General features: G+C 51.0%; 1 protein-coding gene across 6 annotated transcripts in view; it reads left to right on the top strand.

The window, feature by feature from the left end:
* Nucleotides 1-23,299, top strand: part of ACTN1 (actinin alpha 1) — a 95,188-nt gene that overhangs the window by 40,346 nt on the left and 31,543 nt on the right. For all 6 annotated transcript variants that reach the window (XM_067732419.1, XM_067732431.1, XM_067732422.1 and 3 more), the window contains exons 2-3: nucleotides 12,069-12,183; nucleotides 16,171-16,290. In XM_067732419.1, the coding sequence (XP_067588520.1) occupies nucleotides 12,069-12,183; nucleotides 16,171-16,290 (235 nt within the window). The remainder of the gene's footprint in view (nucleotides 1-12,068; nucleotides 12,184-16,170; nucleotides 16,291-23,299) is intronic.

The raw sequence follows: 23,299 nt of genomic DNA on the forward strand, positions 1-23,299 counted from the left end.
GAGCAGGCTGTTCTCACACTGGCCTCCCTAAGTAGTGTCAAGTGTGCCTAGGAGGAGCCAACAGGCCTTTGATGGTTAAGCAGATGTCCTGGGGCGGGACCTGCTCTTCAGAGTAACCACTCCCTGGGGAGGCATCGACAAGGCCAGTGGCACCTAAAGCCCACACAGTTCAGGCCTGGCTCGAGTGCTACATATGCCCGAAGATGAGACCAGACCTCCCACCTTGGAATCTTAGTCTCAGTTACCTCAGTACCTGGAGAGAGCGAGGGTCTGGGGCCTGCCTTTGAGCCTGGTTTCTTGCCAGTGGGCCAAATGGGTAAACAAAACAAAACAAAAACCCCTTGATAAAAGACTTAGTGGGGTTCTGGAATATTTTAGTTTTTTTTTTTAATAATAGCTTTATTGAGATATAATTCACGTACTGTACAATTCACCCATTTAAAGTGTACAATGTAAAGTTTTTAGCATAGTCACAGACGTATGCGGCCATTACCGCAGTCAATTTTAGATCATTTTCATCACTTCTAAAAGAAACCCCATCCCCCTTAGCTATCACGCCCCGCCAGCCCTAAGCTACCACTACTCTATTTCTGCCTCTGTAGATACATTTTTGGTTTTTAACATCCAGTGAGCACTTAGTCTGCATGTGGCACTGGGCTAAGCCTTCTGTTTTAGCTCACACAACCCTCCCTCAGGATAGCCGCACGGGGTAGACACTCTTTTCTGTCTTTGTCTTACTGATGTGGAGACTGAGGCTCAGCGAGTCCAGGATCCCAAAGGCCATAGCGACAGAGCCGGCCGCGGGCTGGACCATGGCTGTGGCTCTTCGGTCCCCAGGAGAGGCCAGGCTGTGGATGGTGGCAGACTGGCGGGGGCAGCTGATGCTCCTTGGCCAGGAGCTGAGAGGACAGTCCTTGTTTCTTCACTGGAGTCTGGTGCCACCTGACTTTTAAAACAGCCCTGAATTCTCTCAGGAGCTCCAGGTTCTGCCTGCACCTGCGGGAAGGCACTGGGGTGCTTCCCAAGGGCCTTGGTGAGAAGGGGTGCCTGGGCCTCGCGGAGGGGCTGGCAGCTCTCCTCTCTCCCACCAGGGTGTGGTCATTTGGTCAAATCACCTCCTAGAATGAGCCGTTTGGCCACCTGTGCTTTGGCCTTGTGGCCTTGGTGACCCTCCGGGCATCTGGTGCTGTGTCTCCTGAAATGGGCTGCAGGTGGACATGAACCGGAAACACAGGCCCCTGTTCCTCCCACTCCTGTTCTCACCCTGGCCAGGGGCTGGTCTCAGGGTTTCCTCATCAGTCAGTAGGAGAGAAATAACAGACCTCTTTCTTCCCACCTGTAGAGCTCTGTGAATGATTAACTTTGAATAGAAAGGGAATAGAAAGTGAGAGCAGTAGGACAGAGAACAGTTATGAGGCTCCTGCCCTTTTCTGACGGCTGGCTATTTTGCTTCCATCGCCCTCATTCTGACAACAACCCCACAAACTTGTGATATTATGTATCCCCATTTGTCAGATGAAGTAATTGAGGCCTAGACAGGTTCATGAAAGCCACACAGCCACTGAGTGACAAAGGCCGGCTGGATTAACGTTTTTTAAGCATCTGTTGTGAACAGAGCACCAGCCCGTCTCTAAGTACATGAGATCTGATTTGGTCCTCTTCAATGCTGTGCCGTCATAGGTCTTGTTATCCCCATTTTACAGATGGGCATCCTGAGGCTGAGATTGAGAATCCTGTACAAAGAGACAGAGCTAACGAGAGGTGTAGGCCGGGGGCCCAGCTCTTAACAGTTACAAAGTCCAGCTCTTTTGGGAGCCTCCAGCCACCTGCCTCTGAGTTTCCAGGGCCCCAACATTCGCATGGTTTTGGGGGCCAGCGGTTAGAGAGGTGCCCTTTCAGAGCAGAGGAAACCGCCTGGTGGTTCAGCACCACTCCCAGGGGTGGAAAGTAAACAGATCTGGGTGGAGATGTTCTTGAGGACTCTGCTTTTCATCTGTGAGTGAACCAGCTGACTGCTTGCTTTGAAAGGCTGGCAGCCAGCCCTTGATAAGTTAACCAGATACTTCTATTTACGTTACCGGAACACTGGGCATCTGAGATCACTGCTGGCAGGCCTTTGCTTAGACAAACCACCCAGTGCCCACGCCCTGGCCAGGCTGGCCACGTGCGGGGGTCAGAGGGACTCCACGGTGGCCTGAGGGAGAGAGAGTGCTCCCTGGCTGGTCCACAGTGACCTCCCCCGGGCCAGCAAATGCTGCAGAGACCTTGGCCCTGAGCTCTCAAGGGGCCCTGGCCTGACGCTTGCGCATGGTGGCCAAGAGTGGCAGAGGAGGGTGGGCTGTGACTGACAGCCATGGCAGGGCGCCCGCCCAGAAGGGTGTGGAGATCGCAGGGCCGCTGAACTGATTTCTCAGTTGATGAGCCTAGACCAGGACCAGGGTCCTGGTTGCTGTACTCCAGGGAGGGGAAGTCATCCGATGAGAAGCCAGCTTGTACAAGAAGCCCTGTACCACCTTCAAGAGGCTTAGAAACTTGCTTGGGTTTTTCTGGGCCACTGGGCCAGGGGCTACTGCCCTTCATGTCCCCCCGCAGTTAGCAGTTTGCTGTCTGTTGGGGTGGACATGTGGGTGTAATTGCTGCTTTATCTTCATGTCCTGGTCCCTAATTATGACTTTGCTTATAATAGTTTACACTGATAAGGCACTTCAAAGTTTTTCACAACCCTTTCTCTATATGATATATTCTTCTATTACTAATTCTTTTAAATAGATGGAAGAATTTTTCCTTTTTCATCTCTTCCTATTCTTTTAAAATTTGAAAGCATTTGTTTTTTCCCCCCGAGAATTCATGGGCCCTGACCCCCCAATCCCAAGTAATCCCAGAGAAATGGGAAGTTCCCTCTATCTCATCCAGAGGTCTGACTCAGCAGATAAACATATACACAGACTTTTCTTAGATTTGCATGGCTTTTTGTTTGTTTGTTTTAACAGATAATGACTGCACATGGTATAAAATTCCAAGGAAACAGAAGGGTATTCTGTGACAAGAAAACACCCCACCCTCCCCTGTCAGGAGCCTCCTAGCTCCCCTCCCTGGAGGCAGCCACCGTGCCAAGTCCTGTGTGTCCTTCCAGGGATATGCTGGCATAAAGCTTTTATGGACTGTCCAGCAAACTAATAACAGGTGTCTTTTGGTGAGGGGCAGGCGGTCTTGAGACCGAAACCCTGATCATGCGTTGAGCCGTTGAGGTGAAACTGCCCCTGTGGGATTTATTGGCCTCTGACAAGGAGCAGAGCCCATCCATCGCAATCAGCCCTACATGGGAGCTGAAGATTGACCCTGGGTGCTCTACTTGGCTGTGTCTTTTACTTTTGCACGTTATGATGGGACGAGTTGCTGGGCTCTGACCTGCAGGGTCCGGGCCGCATTTGGGGTTACACAGCTGGAAGGGGTTGAGCTGATACATACGAGGTCACACGCATGCCTGGCTGAGCCAGGGCAGAGCCCAGGTTTCCTGACCCCTGTGCTCTGAACAGTAACTCCCCTGGAGTGAACCGGGGCTGGTGTCGAGTGTCAGGATCCCAGGGGAGCAGGAGGATGTGCCTGGGAGAGGTGTGGTCGGCCCGCGAGCCTGGGGCCTGGTGGCCAGCGAGGTGGCAGTGCTGTTCCCTCCACCCGCTGAGCCGGCCTCATTTTGGCTGCAGGTGGGTTGTCTTGTTTACTCAGGACCAATGGAGAGGTCAGCCAGGTGCGGATGGCCTGGATTGTGCGCTGAGGGGAGTACGCGTCACCGAGGAGTGCTAGCAGGGAGAAGGGCAGGGAGGAGATGGGGATTGCCAATCACATTTGCAGCCGGCTGGGCAAGGAAAGAAAGTCATTGCAATTCAGTTACAGGAGCACAGGCACTGCTTGCGTCAGGATGGGTTTTGTTTCCATCGTTTTCTCTCGTTCCTGTGATCGCTCACATGGTTTTAAGCCTGTGGTACATACAGTTTTGTATCCTGCGTTCTTGGTAATTACATATCAGCCTTTTCCCATAATAATATATAGTTTCAGAACCCATCATTTTGGCCGTCTAGTGTTCCATTAAGTGGATGAACCATAATTTATTTAACTAATTCTTTATTAATAGAATTTGGGGCTATTTCTAATTGTTTCCTCTCCAGTAATGCTGGCGAGGATGTCTTTGTGCCCATGACCCTTCTCCTTCTTGAGCGATATTTACCCAGGATAGTGTCCCAGCATTGGGCTAAAGGTTATGCCCGTTTTAGCTCCCCTCGGCGAGTTGCCTTCCACTGGAGTTGTACCGAACCAGCCAGCCTGCTGTGACGTGTTGCGGCTTGGCCACTGTACCCACCCTTTGATGGGAATTAGCAGAAACTTATTTTTGCAGATGTAATAAATGAAAATTGGTACCTTCGTTTGAACTCACAAAACATGGTGGTGTGTGTGCACGTGTGTGTGTGTATGGGGGGGGACGCACATCTGGTTGCCGTCCCTGGTGACAGATGTGGGTCCTTGATCAGCCCAAACAAGGAGAGCTCCTGTGGCCCCTCACGGAACATTCTCTCAGTTTTTGCTAGCAGATTCCCCGATGGCAGACGCCGGTGGTGGTCTGCGAGGAGTGTGAACCGTGCTGGGCACAGCTGTCTGCTCACGTTAACACACCATTCGTTCCTGTGTGGTGACTCTTTTGTTAGGAGACTTAGAAAGTTTTCACGTGTTCCCACTGTGGAACCAGAGACCCTGTCAGTCTTAATTCAGATTTATCCTGCCCCTATCTTTTGAGGGGCTGTGGGATGTCTTATTTTTAAGTTGGACCAGCATTTACAAATGAGAAGACTCACATGAAAGTCCAGATTTCTGGCTCCCCTTCATTGGAGGTCTGGCACCTGAGGACGCACGTTCCCATATGAGCCAAGGAGAGACGCCTCCCGTCCCCTCACCACACCTGCCCTGATACCGAGATTGTGTCCTACCTGCCATTATCACCGTGTATGCTCGGGACCGGTTCTCTGTGCCCATGTTGCTCTCCTGAGTGGAAACCCAAAGGATAAGCCCGAGAGGGCCACTGTTTCAAGAGAAATCCATGAGCGCACATGGAGGCAAGGGCGCTCGCCAGTCCCACTGTCCGTACACTTTCCCCTTTGGCCTTTTATTAAACCTCTTGTGGCTTAGTTTTCTCATCTGTAAAATGGGGAAAATAATAGCACCTGCCTTGTAATGTTGTTTTGAAGATGGAGTTACGGGGGGTAAAGCACTCAGAAGAGGGTCTAGCAAGAGCAACTGCTGTTATTATTATGATTATTATTAATGGCATGTGTGCTTGTCTTCTCCAGACTAGATTCTCAACCAGGGGTGATTTTTGGTTGTCACAACTTGAGGTGGAGGATGTTACCTGCATTTAGTGGGTAGGGTCCAGGAATGCTGCTAACCATCCTATCTGTGATGCATAAGACAGGCCTCAAACCCTTAACAAAGAAGTAACTAACCCAAAGTATCAATGGTATTGAGGTTGAGAAACCCTGCTCGGACATTTGAGTGTGTGACTCTTGGTCTAACTGAACTCTTCAAACACATCTCTAACCCAGCTTTTCAAGGGCTACCTTGGGCTCTCGAAGAATCAGCATTATAACTTAGCTCAGCCCCCAGGGGGAGCTTGAATCCTCTCCCAGCACCCTCACCAAACACATGCCTTTGGTGGGTAAAGCACTGTATGCCCAGTGTTTGGTCTGTTCTTTATTACATTGAACTCTAGTCTTCCCTGCAGCTTCCTATCCTTGATCCTAATAATAGTAGCTACCATTTATTGAGCCTTATGTGTGGGTGATTGTACTTAGCACTTGCCATGTGTTGCTGCACTGATCCACACCACCCTTCGAGGCAGGTTCTATTATTATACCCATTTTACAGATGTGGAGATTGAGGGTTGGAGAAGTGACATCACTTGCCCAAGTTTACTCAGGGCCAGAGATGGGATTAGATCCAGGTGAGTCTTGCTCTAGAATCCACGTTCCTCACCATTACTACCTGCCTTGTTCTGCCTGGGGCTTCACTCAACAAGTTTATTCGCTCGTCCATGGGAGGATCTTTCAAATATTTAGGATGAGTCCCTGAGTCCACTCTTCTCTCTTCCTGGTCAAAGAGCCCCAGTTCCCAGAATTCTCCTCAAAGACATGTTTCTGATCTGCTTACCATCCAGAACGATCTCCCACCTCTGGACAACCAGCTACCTGCCTCGGGGCTATGCTCCCTTTGCCTCTCTCCATCACGCTGCCCCCAGAGAAGCTGCCCATCCCATGCCCATCCCATGCCAGTTGATGGTCCATCAGCTCAAGGCTCTCTGTGCCAGTGCTGACCGGAGTCACCGAGGTTCCCTCTGGGTGGTGTTTTCACTTCACAGTGACCTGTTTTTCAGCGACATGCCACAAGATTCAGCCCACCTGTCTGCCCTTGGTTCTGCTGTTCCCTTCCAGCACCCCACGCACACCTGCACCTGAAATCCACGTCATCCTGGTGGAGCAGAAAAGTATATGGGACTGGGAGTAAGGAGGCCAGGTTGTGAACATACCCAGCTGTGTGGCCTGGGAAAAGTCACTCACCCTCTCTGGTCCATGTGTCCTCAGTTGTAAAGTGAGGGTTTTGGCTCACTGAGGGTTTTGGCTCAGGTGTGCCAAGCATCTCTTCCAGCTCTAACATTCTTTGATGACATGTGTTGGACAGCATGAACTTGTAATATCTCTAATTATTGTGGTACCAGTAATGATAGGTAATTATGGAGCAGTCACTGTGTTCCAGACCTTCTTTTCCGTGTTTTAAGTGGGTTATCTTATTGAATTCTCCACCAACCCCATGCTGTCATTACCCCATTTTACAGACTGTGCCTTGAGGCGGAGCCATGTTGACTCACTTGCCCAAGGTTACCACCTGGCTAGAAGCTGATGGACTGGGGTTTGCCTTGTCTTCTTCAGAGTGATTGAATCCTTTCAGGCTTTTGGATTCTTGCTCTGTGGAGTGACTTTTATTTTTAAATTAAAAAAATAAAAAAAACGATTTTGGCCACCTTGAGGCTTGTGGGATCTTAGTTCCCCAGCCAGGGATTGAACTCGTGCCCTTAGCAGTGAAAGCACGGAGTCCTAACCACTGGACTGCCGGGGAATTCCCTCTGTGGACTGATCTTAAGCAAGTCCTGTGATCTTCCTGTGCTCAGCATCTTGTGTTTTAACCACTCCCTCCTCCCACCAAGGTCAAGGCTCTGAATGCCACTTGACTTCAAAAGCTCAGCACCTGCGTCATGCTTATGGGGTAATCCTCTGTACCCCAGATCCCAGCTGAGTGCGATTATTCAGACACCTTTTAGAATCTAAAATTTAGATAATAATGATGACGGTAGTGAATACTTCTTACACAATGTATTTCAAACACATTAATATTATACTATCGTTATTAATATAAATTAACAATATTAATATGTTAACATTATCATTTTTCCTAGTGTTTTCGGTTGTGGTAAAATATATTATTATTTAATCTTCACTGCAGTCCTGCGTGGCAGGTGCTGTTGTCTCTAGTTTACAGTGTGAAAACTGAGGCTCAAAGAGGCCTGTGTGGCTGAAGTCGCGCTCTAGTGCATATGAGCTGGGGAGCAGGGAGAACATGTTCTCAAAAGCCACTTGCCTTCTTAACACATTTTAAAGGAAATATAGGGAATTCCCTGGTGGTCCAGTGGTTAGGATTCAGCGCTTCCACTGCCTGGGGCCTGGCTTTGATCTCTGGTTGGGGAACTAAGATCCTGTAAGCCACTTGCGGCAGCCAAAAAAAAAAAGGAAACATATGGATAGGATACTTGTTAAAGATATAATGGTAATGGAAAGCCTTAGAGGATTCTGTGTGAAAGCAGGACTGTGAGACCCACAGAGAAGGTAGACAGAGATGCTTCTCTCTCCATCAACTCCTTGGGCCTTGGCCCAGCTCAAGTGTCCTGTACTCCCTCACCCCCTGTTGGGTTGGAGCCTGGCCTGGCCCATTTGTAACCTTGGGCTACAGTACTGGATAGTTAAACTGTGTCTCCTTAAAATCACCTTTATGCCAGATTAAACATGGGTAGATGCTTCAAGGTCAGTGAGAAGTTGAACAGGAGTCTGGGTTCTCTGCCAGCCCCTCCCTCTCTGTCCAGGGCCTTCCTAGGCTGGAGGTACGTGAAGTGCGGAGAGAGGCTGCTGAGAAGAGAGCTAAGCTAGTCCTCACTGTAGCGCTGGGAGCACTTCCAGCATGGTGCCCAGGCCCTTTTTCCTGAGACCTGTCTGCACACCCGAGCTCATTCTGCAATGAGAGTGGGTCCACGGAAGGCCCATCAGTTCCTCCTATCTCCTTAGGATCCCCTGACGGGGCTCTTGGGGCAAGCGGAAGGTCGGATAGGGCAGGGCCTGGTTGGGAGTGAGGCAACAAGATGCCACCTGCCCTTCATTTGAATGAGGCTGGACCGTAACCCTGCTGGGGTAGCACTGCCCCCCATGCTGGGGCATCTGGGCTGGAGGCCATCGGGCCAGGGTCTCTAGCCACGGGCATCCCTTGTGGCTGTTTGCTTTTCCTCCTGCTAAGGGGCAGGTGTCCCCCTCTGTCATAATGTGGGAGCTCAGGCTTCAAGTCTAGGGCCTGCCTGTGCCGGAGGAGAGAGCGTGGCTGTGCGGTGTACGTGGAGGACCTCGCTCCTGACCCTGCTGTCTCCCCTCTCAGGCCCCGTCAGCCTCCTCTGCTGGGGATCCACAAGGCCACGGTCAAAGTCACAAGCTTTCTGCCCCCATACCGCAACTTGAGCCCCCTCCGCATAACACATCAGCACCTGTTCAAAGAAAAAGAGTCCCCAGACACAAGCTGTGATCTTGGGGACACAGCGCAGCACTTGCCAGGGTGGAACCCAGGACGGAGTTTAGTGGCTGGAGGCCGGGGGAAGGGTGTGGGCTGGGAGCATGGGGGGCCGAGTCCTCTGAGCCCCTTCCCCCGGAGCTTCCAGGGGAGCTAGCTTTTCTCCTCCCTCCTACCATTTATGGAGCTCGTGTTACGTGGTAGGCACTTTATAAATATTTTCTAGTTAATCTGCCTGACTTTTATAGCGTGCTGTTACTATCCCTGTTTTGCTGCTAAGGGACCCAAGGTTTAGGGAGGTGAGTCTGCAGGTCTCACCTGCAGACTGGTAAAGAGTGGGTCTGAGCGCTGAACCGGATCTGGTGCCCCCGCAAGTGCATGTTCTTAATCACTGAGTTACCCTTTCCTCCATGACCTGAGCTTCGAGCTGCTTGCTGGGGAGGTGGCAGAGGCCCCTTCATAGCAGCCACCTGTAGGGGCCGGGAAGGGAGCTTGGGGTTTTAACCAAGTGCAGCCCCTGAGGCCTCAGAGGCAGGGCTTTGTGTGGGTGTCTGAGCAAACACAGGTGGTGTCAGCCTCCAGGGCTCTGGGACTGGCTTCTCCAGGAAATGGGGCTGGCTGCTTTCAACAGCACTTTTCCTCTTGCAAAAGTGGTACCTTTTTACCCACGTGGCCTCTTCCTCCTTTCTCTCACCCCATCCCCTCTCCACGACTGGGTGGTAAACAGATTTCACAGCCCCTCCAGCTGCGGGGGTCTGGGGATTCCCACCAGGACCCCGGCCCCACTGGACCTGAAAACTATCCCTTTGAGCTGCTGGGGTGACCCACTTCCTGCCAAGTCAGCAGAAAACCCCAGGCAGAAGCTGAGTGTGGGCCTGGGAGGGAGATGAGAGTAACGTGCTGTGGAAATGCAAGATGGTGGTAAATGACCACCCCCCTCCATCAACGTACAGTGTGTTGACACCCGGGTAGAAGTGCACATACAGGCACATGCAGCTGGGAGAGAATAACGAACTACAAACAAATTCATATTTATTTTAAAGATTTAAAAATTCTTTAATATTTTTTACATCAAAAAATTGACAGCACAGTGAAAATAAAAACTAAGTAGGCTCTCATCCCCTGCTAGGTTTGCAATGCCAACACGAGAGGAAGGGGACCTGGTAGATACTCTCTCTTGCCCTGCTTCATCCTCTTTCCTCTGAGCTGTCTTCCTCTTCCAGAGGGTCTCTGAGAGCGCTGTTTGGCCCATCACCCTCCTGCACTGATACCATCCAGGTGTGGTTGGATCGTCCAGGACGCTCCCACTTTGCATCCGTTCTCACTTTTACATCCACTAGAATGTCCGTTGCACAGGGCAAGGAATTGTGTTATTTTGTTCACTGCTGCATCTGTGACTCTGTGCCCCGAGACTTTAGGGTGAGTCCAGGTGTGAAGCTGACCGGTGGCCACCATGCAGTGGGATACGGGCAATGATAAAGAGGGGTTGCAGGGTGCCGTGGGCTCACACATCAGCCCAGTGTGGCGGGTGGCTATCAGGAAAGCTTTCTGGAGGAGGTGATATCTTAGCCCAGTCTTAGAAGAAGAGTGTGAGTTAGCCAAGCATGACATAAAGGACACTCCAGGCTGAGGGATCAGTGTATGTCCCCTGCCCACCCCCAAGCTGTGTGCCAAGCTTACGAAAGCTTTGGGACAGCACACGCACGTCCCTCTTGTCTATCATGGGTGTGGGCTGGCCTAGAGTGGAGCTGTGTTTGCAGGGAGAGAGAAGTACCCTGTGTTGCTGAGTTTCTAGTGAGGTATGATTTAAGAATGAGGCCCAGTGTTGGAGGGGTGTCATAGTGCGGCCCCCTGTCCCCACCTCGTGTGGGCTGCTGGCTCGCCTTCTTGCCCACAGGCTCGTCAACTGTTGGTTTATAAGCCTACGTGGCCATCTCTTCTCCCCAGTACTCACTGCCGTGGCACTGCGCACTTCTCCTGCCCGTGTATTGCCACTTCACTTTGGAGTTCCCCAGGGCAAGAGGACGTGGTGGTCGGGTCACGAGTCTGGTGACCTTTCCGAAGAGGGGGAGTATTTCCAGGGTGGTTGCTTGCTGTTACGAGAAATAACACTGTCACCATTGCCACTTTGCAGGACAGGTGGGGAGAGAGCTGGCTGGCCCTGCTGTGGGGGACTGAAGTTTGGCTTTTGAGCCCCCATGTAGCTGAGAGTACCATTTGGTGCAGAGGAGTCTTGAGTTGCCAAGGAATAGATTGGATCTAAAGTAAGAGAGCTCTTCTCTCTGTGACAGCTGGGGAGAGACACTTGCCCAAGTTCTGTTTGGATGGGCGAGCGAAATGGAAGTGCATGCTGTTTATTTCTCAGGTTTGTTGAGTCACGCTGTTCCTTGTGTGAGCCACCAGAGGGTGCTGTTGGCTCAGGATAGCTTGGCCTGTCGGCTTAATACAGAAGCTTCAAGGTGGCTGCTCTCTCCCCACAGATCAGAAAATTACAGCGCTGCTGGTCTTTCATTTAGTCTTCTGACAGTCCCTTGTTGAAATTCTTGCTCTCACTTTTGCACCTTAAGATGCCTCCACCTCCCACCCCAAATACACACACATACACCATGGGGGTACTTACTTCTCTCTCTTTATTCTGACACTGCCCCTCTGAACTCTGTCCCCAACAAAACTGATTAATTTTCCTTTAGCCAGCTGCCAGATGGACAAGGATTTAATAAACTTATTTACCGTAAGATGTTAATGAGGCTTAATACTTTACCCCTGGGGTCCTCGACCTTGTAACTGTGAAGATCGAAACTACACCTTATAATCTAAGAGGTGAACTGCTAAGAATGGAATTGTGCCACTTCTCAGTGTGGGTGGGGATGATGTTTTGGGAAGAAGGTTGGGAGGGGAGCTGTTAAAGGAAGGTGCCCACCCACGCCACTGGCCCTGCAGGGCGGCCCCTCAGCTGTTGCCCTGCGATGAGGTGAAGGAGACTGCGGAACAACCACGCTGAGAGGTTTTATGGGCTCTGCTGTGTGGGTTTCTCACCCTTTATGGTTAGATGTCTTGACCAACAAGGATGACAACACCAGCCTGCCCAACACCTTATACAGAACAACTGGAAAAAGGGCGTGAGACAGACGGGTCCTAAGGGCCTCAGAGACCATGTGGCTTGTGGGAGAGACTGACCACTTGCTCTTCTTTCCTTTGCGCAGACGTTTACAGCATGGTGCAACTCCCACCTCCGGAAGGCAGGGACGCAGATCGAGAACATCGAGGAGGACTTCCGGGATGGCCTGAAGCTAATGCTACTGCTGGAGGTCATCTCAGGTGAGCTGGACCACTGGCCTTGGGAGAGCCAGAGCAGGGGTGCGGTGATGCCAGAGGCGTGGGGCCTCCGTGGCCCAGGATCAGGCACCACCCCCTGGGTTCTGCCACTTTGGGAATGCTGCCCTGACACCTCTGCGTCTGCTCTGTCCTTGGCTATGGTAGCTTTGGGTGTCTTGAAAAAAGTTGGGGGTGACGTGTGAATTCAGACAAGGAGACTGAGTTTGATCCTGGCCCTGCTGCCAACTACCTGTGTGCCCTCGGACAAGTCACCGCCTTTCTGCCTCAGCATCCTCATTTGCATAAAGAGGGGTTTGAAGGATGGTCTCTGAGGTCTCTTCTCCAAATGCTGGGACTCTGTGGTCAAGAAAGCAACCATGGCTGACCATCTCCAAACACTGGCTCCACTGCTACCTGTATCCAGGTGATTCCAGTCCCTTATCCAGCCCCCAGCTTGGAATTTGGGTGTCCAGATATCCGGAGGGACAGCTCCTCGCCAATGCATATCTCCTCTTTCTTATGAATGCCTGTCCTCCACCATCCCTTAAAGGTTGGAGGGCCCGAGATTCTAGCTTATGCACTGGAGGGTCTTGGCTGCTTTCTCCACTTTACCTTCCACCTTGCCGCCGGTCCTAGGCTAGTCTCAGGCCAGCCTTCTCCCTGGAGCCTCCTTTTAAATACTGCGTCGCACTGGGCATCTTCCCCCACATGTGCCCCAGGGTTCAATGCCTTTGCTCTTTGGCATTCAAGTTTCATTCATTCTGTTTCCTTCTATTATCCTTCTTTTACCTCTGCTACCTCACGGTGTCAGTGCGCCTGCGTCAGCTGTCACCTAGATAATGTCCAGAGGCCTTTGACCCCTCCTCCCAGCTTCTCCCTTCCCACCGCCCTCCGTTACCCACACGCAGCCAGAGGGTCCGTCCAACGGCCCAAATATGGTCACGCTGTTCCCTGCTTGAAACTTTTCATTGCCTCTCTGGGGCTTTGCGCCTGCAGCCCACATTCCTTAGCATAGCTAGCAGGATCCTTCATGAGCTGGCACCTGCTGTGTTTTCAACTAACTATTCCCCACAATGTGTCAGACTTCAGACCCTCTGCCACACTGGGGGCACACGCAGTCCTCCCCAGACGGCACGCTCTCTGTTTTCTGTGCTTTTGCACAAGCTCCGACTGCCTTCCCCCACTCCCCAATACTTGAAAATATTTTCATTGCAGGTGAAATCTGTGGGGTGGGGTGGGGCGTGTGTGTGTGTGTGGTAAGATATACGTAACATAAAATTTACAATTTTGATCGTTTTAAAATGTACACAGAGGCATTAAGTACATTCACATTGTTGGGCAACCGTCACCACCACCCATCTCCAGACTTTTTCAGCATTCCACACTGTGGCCCCATACCATTCAATGCCAGCTGCCCGTTCCCTTCTCCCTGCCACAGCCCTGCCCACCACCATCCTGCTTTCTGTCTCTGTGAACTTGATTCGCAGATTCTGTTCTAGGTTCCTCGTATTAGTGGAATCATAGTATGTGTCCTTTTGTGACTGGCTTATTTCATTTAGCATAATGTCCTCATAGTTCCTCCATGAAGTAGCATGTATGAGAATTTCCTTCCTTTTTAAGGCCAAATAATATTCCGTCGTGTATACATATCCCACATTTTGTTTATTCAGTCATCTGTCAATTCACACTTGAGTCGTTCCCACCTTTTGGCTATTGTGAATAATGCCGCTAAGAACATGGTGTACAGATATCTGTTCAAGTCTGTGCTTTCAGTTCTCTTGCGTATGTACCCAGAAGTGGAATTGCTGGGTCCTTGAGTAATTCTATATTTAATTTTTTTAGGAACTGCCATATGTTCTCCTCTGCTTTTTAGAGTGTCTTTCCCGACCTCTCTTCCAACATTTCTTAGTTTAAACAAACCTGGCATTGTTCTTTTTCATTCTTCAAAACTCAGCTTAGGCGTTTCCTCCAGGAAGGCTTCCCTGACTACCACCGCCCCCCACCCCCCACCCCCACTCGTGCTTTGAGTGGCTGCCCTCCTCTGGGCTCCTAGAACAGGCTGTTGATTCCTCTAGTGTGTCATTTGCCATGCAGCAGGATCATTTTTGGCTCATGTGTTTTCTCCCCACTGCGCACTGAGCCCCTTAGGGTGGGGACAGTCTCATCTGTATCCCAAGTGCTTAGACCTGTACTTGGCACGTAGGTGATGCTCAACAAATATTAGAGCGGCTGACTGCCCGCTGGGCTTTTCTGCATACCCACCAGATGCTCTCACTGAACGGGCCGGCCTGTGCACACATGTGGGGCGGGGAGAGATTGAGTCACCGAGATGTTGCCTTTTCCTCCTTGAGCGTTTCTGGAGATGGGTAGGATAACAGGAGAAAGGAAGAGGGTGCTCCCTGCAGAGGTCCTCTGAGTGTGGTCCCTGGACCACCCAGCAGAATCAGCAGGACTGCTTGGCCACATGCAGGTTCCCAGCCCACACCCCAGACCTCCTAAATCAGAAACTCAGGAAGCAGGGGAAGGGGACTGGATGTCTGCGGTTAGCAGGTCCTCCTGGTGGTTCTGTGCTGATTGAAGTCCCAGAACCACTATCCTTGCTGCCTCCACTGTCTTGGAGAAGCCCCGTTCCAGCCAGTGTACGTGGCTGGTGGGCTGGCTGGCGAACTCAGGCTTAGCAGGACCTAAGGGCTGGGGCTCTAGGGGGCACGAGGTGCTGCCTCCATCCATCCTATCGGAGGGGAGCCCTGCGGCATCTCATCTGCTCAGGAGGGCGGTAGGGTTCCTTGCCAGAGACGGGGGCAATGGCCACAGCCTTGGGAAAGCCGTGAGCGGAAAGTCTTGAGTTAATAATAAAAACCCAGCTGTGCTTCCCTGGGAGCTGCTCGGCCAAATGACATCTGTGGCAGGAATTCTGTTCTCTAGAAGCTGGGGGGCCCCCTGGGGAGTTGGGAGGCCCCCCAGAGAAATGCCGCTCTGACAGGGTGGGCATGGCCCAGCATCAGGGCCACCCTGCCCCTCGAGATCTCTCAGCCAGACTGTCGATGTGCTCGGAAGGGAGCGGGGAGGGCACTGCTGGGCTGGGCTGGAGACCGTGGCAGGTGCAAGGTCCTGAATTTCAGGTCCTAGGATGGTGGTTCTCAGCCTTTTAGGGTCCCTGACCTCTTAGAGACTCTGAACGCTGTGCGCCCCTTCCCCAGATATGGGCACACATGTTGTACATATGCATTTTTCAGATGGTTTCAGGAGGTCCCTGGACACCTCTGGTCTATGCTCTTAACAGGGTGTTTAGAGAACCTGCTCCTCAACACCTGTTTCCCGGCAGCTTCTGACCGAAAAGCCGGAGCAGCAGGGGCTCCCCTGTGGAAGCTGGAGGGGTGGGGTGGGGTGGGGGAGTGGCTGTGGAGTGACGGTGGGGGATTGACTCAGAGCTGAGCCGAGGGTACCCCTGGGAGGCAGTAACCGGACAAGAGCAGCGGTGCTCAAATGAGAGAGGACTGGCAGAGCACAGGGAACTCTTCCAGAATACTCTAGAGTGACCCAAGCACTCCCCCAGGCCAGAACAATCTAGGCTAGGAGTTCGGGGCCTTTGCATGTACTGTTCCTTCTGCCTTGGTCACCATTCCCTGCAGTCTGGGCCTGGCTGCCTCCCAACTCAGAGGCCTCCCCTGACCACCTAACAACTCTTTCGCCCTCCTGCCTGCCCTCCTCTGCTGTGTCTCTTTTAAAGCATTTATTTTAAGCATTTACCCTCTGGCTGCTTGTTCATTTATGTGTTTCTCTGATGAAGATCTGTCTCTCCTCCTGGACCATAAGTGTATGAAGGCAGCAAACTGTTCTGTGCACCCCCGCATTCCCAGCACACAGCCAAGTCTTTGGCATATGTTAGGGGCTTGATACAGACTTGTTGAGTGGCTGCAAGCAGTTTAGACCTGAGAAGTCGGAGAATAGCATCTCACTTCCTGTCCCTCCCTCTCGGTCTGTGTTCAGGTGAACGCTTGGCCAAGCCGGAGAGAGGCAAAATGAGGGTGCACAAGATCTCCAATGTCAACAAGGCCCTGGACTTCATAGCCAGCAAGGGGGTCAAGCTGGTGTCCATAGGAGCTGAAGGTGAGTAAGGCCTGCCCCTGGCTGCCCCCCGGAGTGGGATTCTCCCCACCCCACAACTTCCTGGTTCTTTTGGCCTTTTCCAGCCTGACTCCTAGACCCACTCTTATGTCCCACCCACTTCTAGACATCCCTGGGGGCATTTGGAAGTAGGGCTCCCAGCACCTCCGTCTGGTCGACCCCATGGATCCTTCATGTAAAAACAGCACTTTCCATCCAATCTCAGCACCTTGGCAACCCCTCCGCGGAATCCTAGCGCTGTGGGATATACCTGTGTGGAATGCCACCTCCCTCTTCCACAGGCCTGGCTGCATCGCGCTGTCCCAAGCAGAGAGTTCTGTGGTCTGGGGAGAGTGTGCAGACACTGGCTGGGTGGAGGCAGCCCCCTGCAGGATGGCTGTCCACATGCCTTTAGGAACATGTCTAATATCATTTCCCGGCAGAGCAGCTTCTTGACTCTTTGCCCTTTACTTACAAAAAAATTGTTTATACACCTGAAGCTAACCCAAGATTGTAAATCAACTTTACTTCAATTTAAAAAAATTGTTTAAAGCTCAGTCTAAACCATTATTAGCATGTTCTTAATGGTTAAAAGGAGGTTGCACAATTTCTTGTGTGCACTGTAATGGTTCTGAAGGATTTAGGGAGGGTCGTGAGGTGATGAGAATAAAATACCATAACTAGGCCCCGTCAGAACTGTGTCCTAGGGATTCTGCAATGCATTGGGCATCTGCTGTATGGTGCCAGAGATCAGAAGGTGAGTGAGACACCATCTCCATTCATTCACTTCTTCACTGTAGATACAAGCCTGGCTGTGATTACTGATCACTTGCTCTGCAGCACGTACTGTGCTGAAGCCCTTTGCACCAGTGATCTCACTTCACCCTCACCAGCCCTACGAGGTGGCTCTAATTATTATCCCCATTTTACAAAAGGAAAATACATGCCTGACGAGATTAACTTGTCCCAAGTCCCATCATCAGCAAGTGGTAAAGCCAGAACTCAAATTCAGGTCTGAGTGACTCCAGAGAAATACCCCAGAGGGTGGCCTTTCCTTGCAGAGGTTGGAGGGTCTTGCTTCAGTAAATCCACAGGAGCTGATCTCTTCTCCGGTTGATGACTTTAAAGTCCTCCTCTTTTTTTCTAGCAATTGAGGGATTTGATATGTCAACACCAAACTGAGAAATTGGAGCACAGCGGTTGGCAGACTACAGTCCACGGGGTCCAACCTGGCTGACCTGGGTTTTTGTAACTAGGGGAACACGGCCATACCCATTTGTTTACATATCATTGGCCGCTTTCCTGCTACAGGCAGAATTGAATAGTTGCGACAGAGACCATATGGCCTGCAAAGCCGAAAATATTTCCTATCAGGCCCTTTACAGGAAAAGCTTGCTGACCCCTGCCTTACCAGGGACTCAGGCTAGTACTTGAGGCCATCACAGGTGGTGCCTTATGCATCCCACCCCTCAGCTGTGAGGCAGGGATCACGTCTTCTACATCCTTGTGGCCCCAGCTCCTAGCAGCGTGATGCGCACAGTCAGTGCTCAGTAAACGTTCGAAGGGCTTGTGCGTAGCAGGATACTTCGCTCTGTGAGTGGGAAAATAATCGCTGCCTCTTAAGAAGAAAAGAATAGTTTGTTCTCTTAGGGAGGAATCAAGACTTGGCAGAATGGGCTTCCCTGGTGGCGCAGTGGTTGAGAGTCTGCCTGCCGATGCAGGGGACACGGGTTCGTGCCCCGGTCCGGGAAGATCCCACATGCCGCGGAGCGGCTGGGCCCGTGAGCCGTGGCCGCTGAGCCTGTGCGTCCGGAGCCCGTGCTCCGCAACGGGAGAGGCCACAACAGTGAGAGGCCCGCGTACCGCAAAAAATAAATAAATAAATAAAAAAATAAAAGACTTGGCAGAAAAAGTTTCAACCAAGCAGGTATGGGAAGCCAAAGAAATTGCCACTCAGGTCGTCTGGTGCAAGCTCAGATGCTCAGTGGAACAGGGAAGTAGAGGACGTATGATGTGGGCTGGGGTGAGCGATAGGGATGAGTGGGGAGAAGAGGGGAGAACATGCCCTTCTAAGCAGGGCAGCTGCCATGTAGATCTGGTCAGTTGTTGCTGTGTGGGAATACTCTTCAAGCATTGCTAGATCTTCCAATTTTTCAAAAGAAGCCAGAAATCCAGATTTTTAGAAAGGAACATTTAACAACTACCTAAAAAAATATATTTGTAAAGACTCTGAATACCAAAGGGGAGGAAGAAAGGAGAAGATGGGCGAGAATAGCACTTGCTGAGTTCCAGATCTGTGGCTGACTAGACAGGATACTTTAACAGGCTTGTCATGTCACCAGCCACATTCTACAGTCAAGGAAACTGAGGCTCGAAGAAGTTGATGGAATGGAAGTGTGTAGTACCGGCTCTGGGCCAGACTGCTTCCATATGGCAGAGCCAGTAACCCCCGGGGGTTTGGGCTCTGGAGCTGAGGTCTGAAGCTCTCCCATCACCCCAAGGCTTTGCTGCCTCCTCTGCAGGGGCCCAGGACAGAGATTTCATGTCTGATTTTCCTCAGCTCTGAAGTGGCAGATCAAGCTGGCTGTGTTGTCTCAACAGAGGGGTAAGGAGCAAAGACTGACATGGGTGTGAACGCTCACGACCCCCCTCTGATCTCTGGGGAGTCACCTAACCTAGCTGGCCAGAGTTTTCTAGCTCCTTCGGCACCAGCCTCGCTTCTCAAAAGATTTCTAAAGCCTCCTTAAAATGAGACATTCCCTACCTTCTCGCTGCCTTCAGGCCAAGCCTTCCCTCTGAGATCCTCGCTCCCGTTTCAAGCTGAAATGATAACCTATATAGGAAAAGAATCTGAAAGAGAATGAATATATGTACATGTATAACGGAATCACTTTGGGGTACACCTGAAACTAACGCAACATTGTACGTCAACTACACTCCAATAAATTTAAAAAAAGAAAACAAAAAAAAGCTGAGCGCCAAGATCATGCCAGGACGGCCGCTCTGCTGAGCCAGGAAACTGGATGAGGCCCTGAATGGGTTTTGTTTATTTTAGTGAAGTGAAGTTGACTGCTGTAGACTATAAAAGGCAGTGGAATGGATCACCTGGAAGGAGCCCTCTTGGGGGTGGGGTGGGGGAGATGTTGCCAGTTGTTCTGGTTGGGGTGCCCTGGGGACCAGGCCCAGCCCAGGTGAAAGGCCCCAGACCTTTGAAGGGTTATCACGTGGGGCAAGGTCTCGACTCTGACTGACTCTGACGTGCAGAACCAGGCCCGGAAGGGAGACCCTGCGGGCAGGCTGACTGTGGATAACATACAGAACCTCAGGGGATGCAGTGGGTGCTCTGGGAAAGGTACGGGCTCCCTGCCCCCAAAGATGGAGGCCAGGGGCAAGAAGCATCCACACCGCGGCAGGGGTTAGAATAGATCCTTGGGGTTTCTTGTGTGATACTTGATTCTAGAATGTCTAGACTTCACGGGGTTGGGACTTGACGTGGGTGAGTGGTGGGATTTAACCAGATGAAGGCACCTGAGAAGGATTTTTCCTTTGAAGATCTTGAGGCAGGGAAAGCTTGATGGCTTTGGGCGCTAGAGCTTGGGGGTGGGCTCGAAGATTTAGCATCTGTCCTTAGGATGGAGGGGGCGGCGGGTGCAGTAGCTAAACCCAATGGTCTTGGGAGGTGGTGACCCCCAGGGTTCTAGTTTCTATCACGTGGAGTTCCTTCGGCATCATTCATTCCACCGTCTGAATACTGCTCAGTGACTGCGTCCCCGGACTGGGGCCAGGGGACAGGCAGGTTCTGAGTAAAATCAGGATGTGAACAGCTTCACAGGTAGCTGTGGTCTAGGAATGGCTTCTTCCCACACCCACAGCGACACTGCTTTTTTGGTTTGGCTTGGTTTTTTAAAGATTGTTTTGATGTGGGCCATTTTTAAAGTCCTTATTGAATTTGTTACAATATTGCTTCTGTTTTATGTTTTGGTTTTTTGGCCACAAGCCATGTGGGATCTTAGCTCCCCAACCAGGGATCGAACCCACACCCTCTGCATTGGAAGGCAAAGTCTTAACCACTGGACCGCCAGGGAAGTCCCAGGCATTGTTAATCTAGCGTCGTGGTTTTTCCCCCAGGGGCCCAGTTGTGGCCTTGGAACCCTTCTTTTGGACCCAGCATTTCAGGCCATATAGATGCCTATGAGATGGGCAGCCTTACTCCAAACAGAGATGCCTGGGGAAAGGATCTGCCGTTCTCGGGACCAGGGCAGGAGAGCCCTCTGGGGAGGGTTACACTCTGAGGGTGTGTGGGGAATCAGGTGGGCCCTGGGGATGGGTGGTACATGGGCTGTTAACTGTACACACACCACTCTCTTTGCCTGTCCTTGGCCCCCCTTTTTTCTGGAGTGAAACTGCTTCTTTGGTAGGAGTTAGAATTCAGTAAGCAACACCCCCAGGGCTTGGGTGTTTCTGTGGAAGGAGGAGAGACGTAAGTAGGCGAGACCCAGAGAAGAAGCTGCCTTGTCTTCCTTGGTGCTGGGAGGACACTGAGCTCAAGGCCAGCAGGAGGCTGGGATTTTTTTTTTTTTTTTGCAGTACGTGGGCCTCTCACTGTTGTGGCCTCTCCCGTTGCGGAGCACAGGCTCCGGACACGCAGGCTCAGCGGCCATGGCTCACGGGCCCAGCCTCTCCGCGGCATGTGGGATCCTCCCGGACCGGGGCACGAACCCGTGTCCCCTGCATCGGCAGGCAAACTCTCAACCACTGCGCCACCAGGGAAGCCCGGCTGAGATATTTTGATCTTCACAAATGGGGCAGCTGGGGGTGGGGACACTGGCCCCAAGTCATTAAAAACTTGTGAACATCATTTTTAATTATGTTCTAATTGTCTATTTGGTGAGCACAGCTGTGCTCTGTTCCAGACCTGGGTGCGGTCCTGGAGGAGCCCAAGTGCTCTTATGTTCTCTGCCCGCTCGCCCACCTGTGGTTAGTGTCCTCCAGTGTCCTATTCATTCATTCATTCATTTGTTCATTCATTCAACAAATGTCGATGGAGGGCCTTTTCTGTGTCAGGGACAATGCTGGGCTCTTAAGCAGTGATGCAAAACAAAAAATCTTTACCCTCAGGGAGCTTACGTTCTAGAAGAGGGAGAAGAAAATATATATGTCGGTTGTAGAAAAGTAAAATGGGAGGTCCAGGAAGGTCTCAGTGAGAAGATGAAGGGTGAGTGGAAACAGGAGGGAGGTGAGGGGTATCCCAGGACCAGGGAGAGGTGCAGGGAGGCCGAGTGACTGGAGGGGTAGAGGGAGGAGGGGTCCCAGAGGCCCCACCAGCCACTGCCTTTGGCTCCGAGTGGAGGTTTTGAGCAGAGAGGTGACAAGTCTGGGGATTTGCTCAGTCATGCCTCGTACTTTGCACCTCCACAGGGTTTCCACTGTGTGGTCATGATAAATACCCTGGCAGCAAGGGCCTTCACAGCAGCCTTACTCTGTATTTCACTCCACTGGCTTGGGCTAGAGAGAGAATTTTTTTCTCAAAAAGTTGAGCAACTTCAAGATGCTTGCTCCCTATTGCCACGTTATTTCCCAGAAAGGTATTTTTTGTTTTTTTAAAAACTTCTAGCCACAGTATGGTAGCCTTATTACCACCCTGGTGTGTGTTCGCTGTTTTTCAACTTTGCTAATTTAATAGCCGGGAAATGGTATCTTATAACTTTAATTCCAAGTGAGATTGACATTCTTACAAATTGGTTATTTGTATTTCGTGTTTTGTGAAGTGTATTCATGTCTTTTGCCTACTTGTGTATTATGAGTTTAGACTTTTATCAGTTTATATAAACACTTTGAACATTACAGATGCAAAACCATTGGGAGTCACAAATGAAAGGGCATCTGAAAAATATCAAACGTTTAGGAACTGGTTCTTTTTTTTTTTTTTTTTTTTTTTTTCAATTTTCCGTGGAGTACAGTTGCTTTACAAGGAACTGATTCTTGACTGATTAACTGACTACTCCCACTCCCCGCAAGCCTGCTCTGCAAAGTGCAGCCGGCTGTTTTAGTTATTAAGGAGGATGGTCGTATGCTGCTACAGCTCTCTGTCTCTCTAACTCAGGTTCTCCGACTTGGATCACTGTCCTGCGGATGCCTAGGGTTCTGGGAGGGGCATTCAAACCCCCTTCTTTACAGGAAGAGTCACATCCTGTCCCAAGTCCAAAGTGGACACTGTGCTTCCTTTACTCGGCACCCTGATGCAGGCTCAGCAGACTTACCCACTGTCCCCACCAGAAGCTGCTGTGGCCAGGCATCACTGCTCAGTGCCTTTGCCTTGCATGCAATTTTGCCCTCCCTTTTGAGGAAGGGGATGAGATCTTAATTTCCGTAGTGGAATCCACTCTTGTTTAAGGGGTTTGTTTTGTGGGAAGCAAACCCAAGTGCATGTGGGCTCAGGGGATTAGGAGTCCCTGGAAGTTGCCCCTTCTTATGGTTTTGTTGGGTCTCCCCTAACACTAGTGTTGCAGGTAGGAAAAAACGAGATATTCTGTGTATGCCTGAGTCTTAACTGAGAGTACCTCACCATGGGGCCAGGTTACCATCTTCTGGCCTGGAAGCAGGTGAGGGTAAGGAGTCTGCATTTGATTGTTACCCTTCTCAACCCCCAAGACTATAAATGACTCCATGTCTTAGGCTCCTTGAAGACAGGGCTTATATATCTTTGTATTCCCTGCCTTTGAGTCTGGTACAGAAAAAAAAAAAATTACTTCATAGAATTTATAACATTTTTTAAAAAGTCTAGAAAGTGCTGCCTAGACTGAATTTAGTGGGGTATCTCTGTTTTTTTTAAAGATAGATTTTATTCATTTTTTAAAAATTTTTAATTTATTTTTAGCTGCGTTGGGTCTTCATTGCTGTGAGTGGGCTTTCTCTAGCTGCAGCGAGCGGGGGCTACTCTTCATTGCGGTGCGTGGGCTTCTCATTGCGGTGGCTTCTCTTGTTGCGGAGCACGGGCTCTAGGCACGCGGGC

The sequence above is a fragment of the Pseudorca crassidens genome, chromosome 1 (assembly GCF_039906515.1).
Source record: "Pseudorca crassidens isolate mPseCra1 chromosome 1, mPseCra1.hap1, whole genome shotgun sequence".
Taxonomy (NCBI): Eukaryota; Metazoa; Chordata; class Mammalia; order Artiodactyla; family Delphinidae; genus Pseudorca; species Pseudorca crassidens.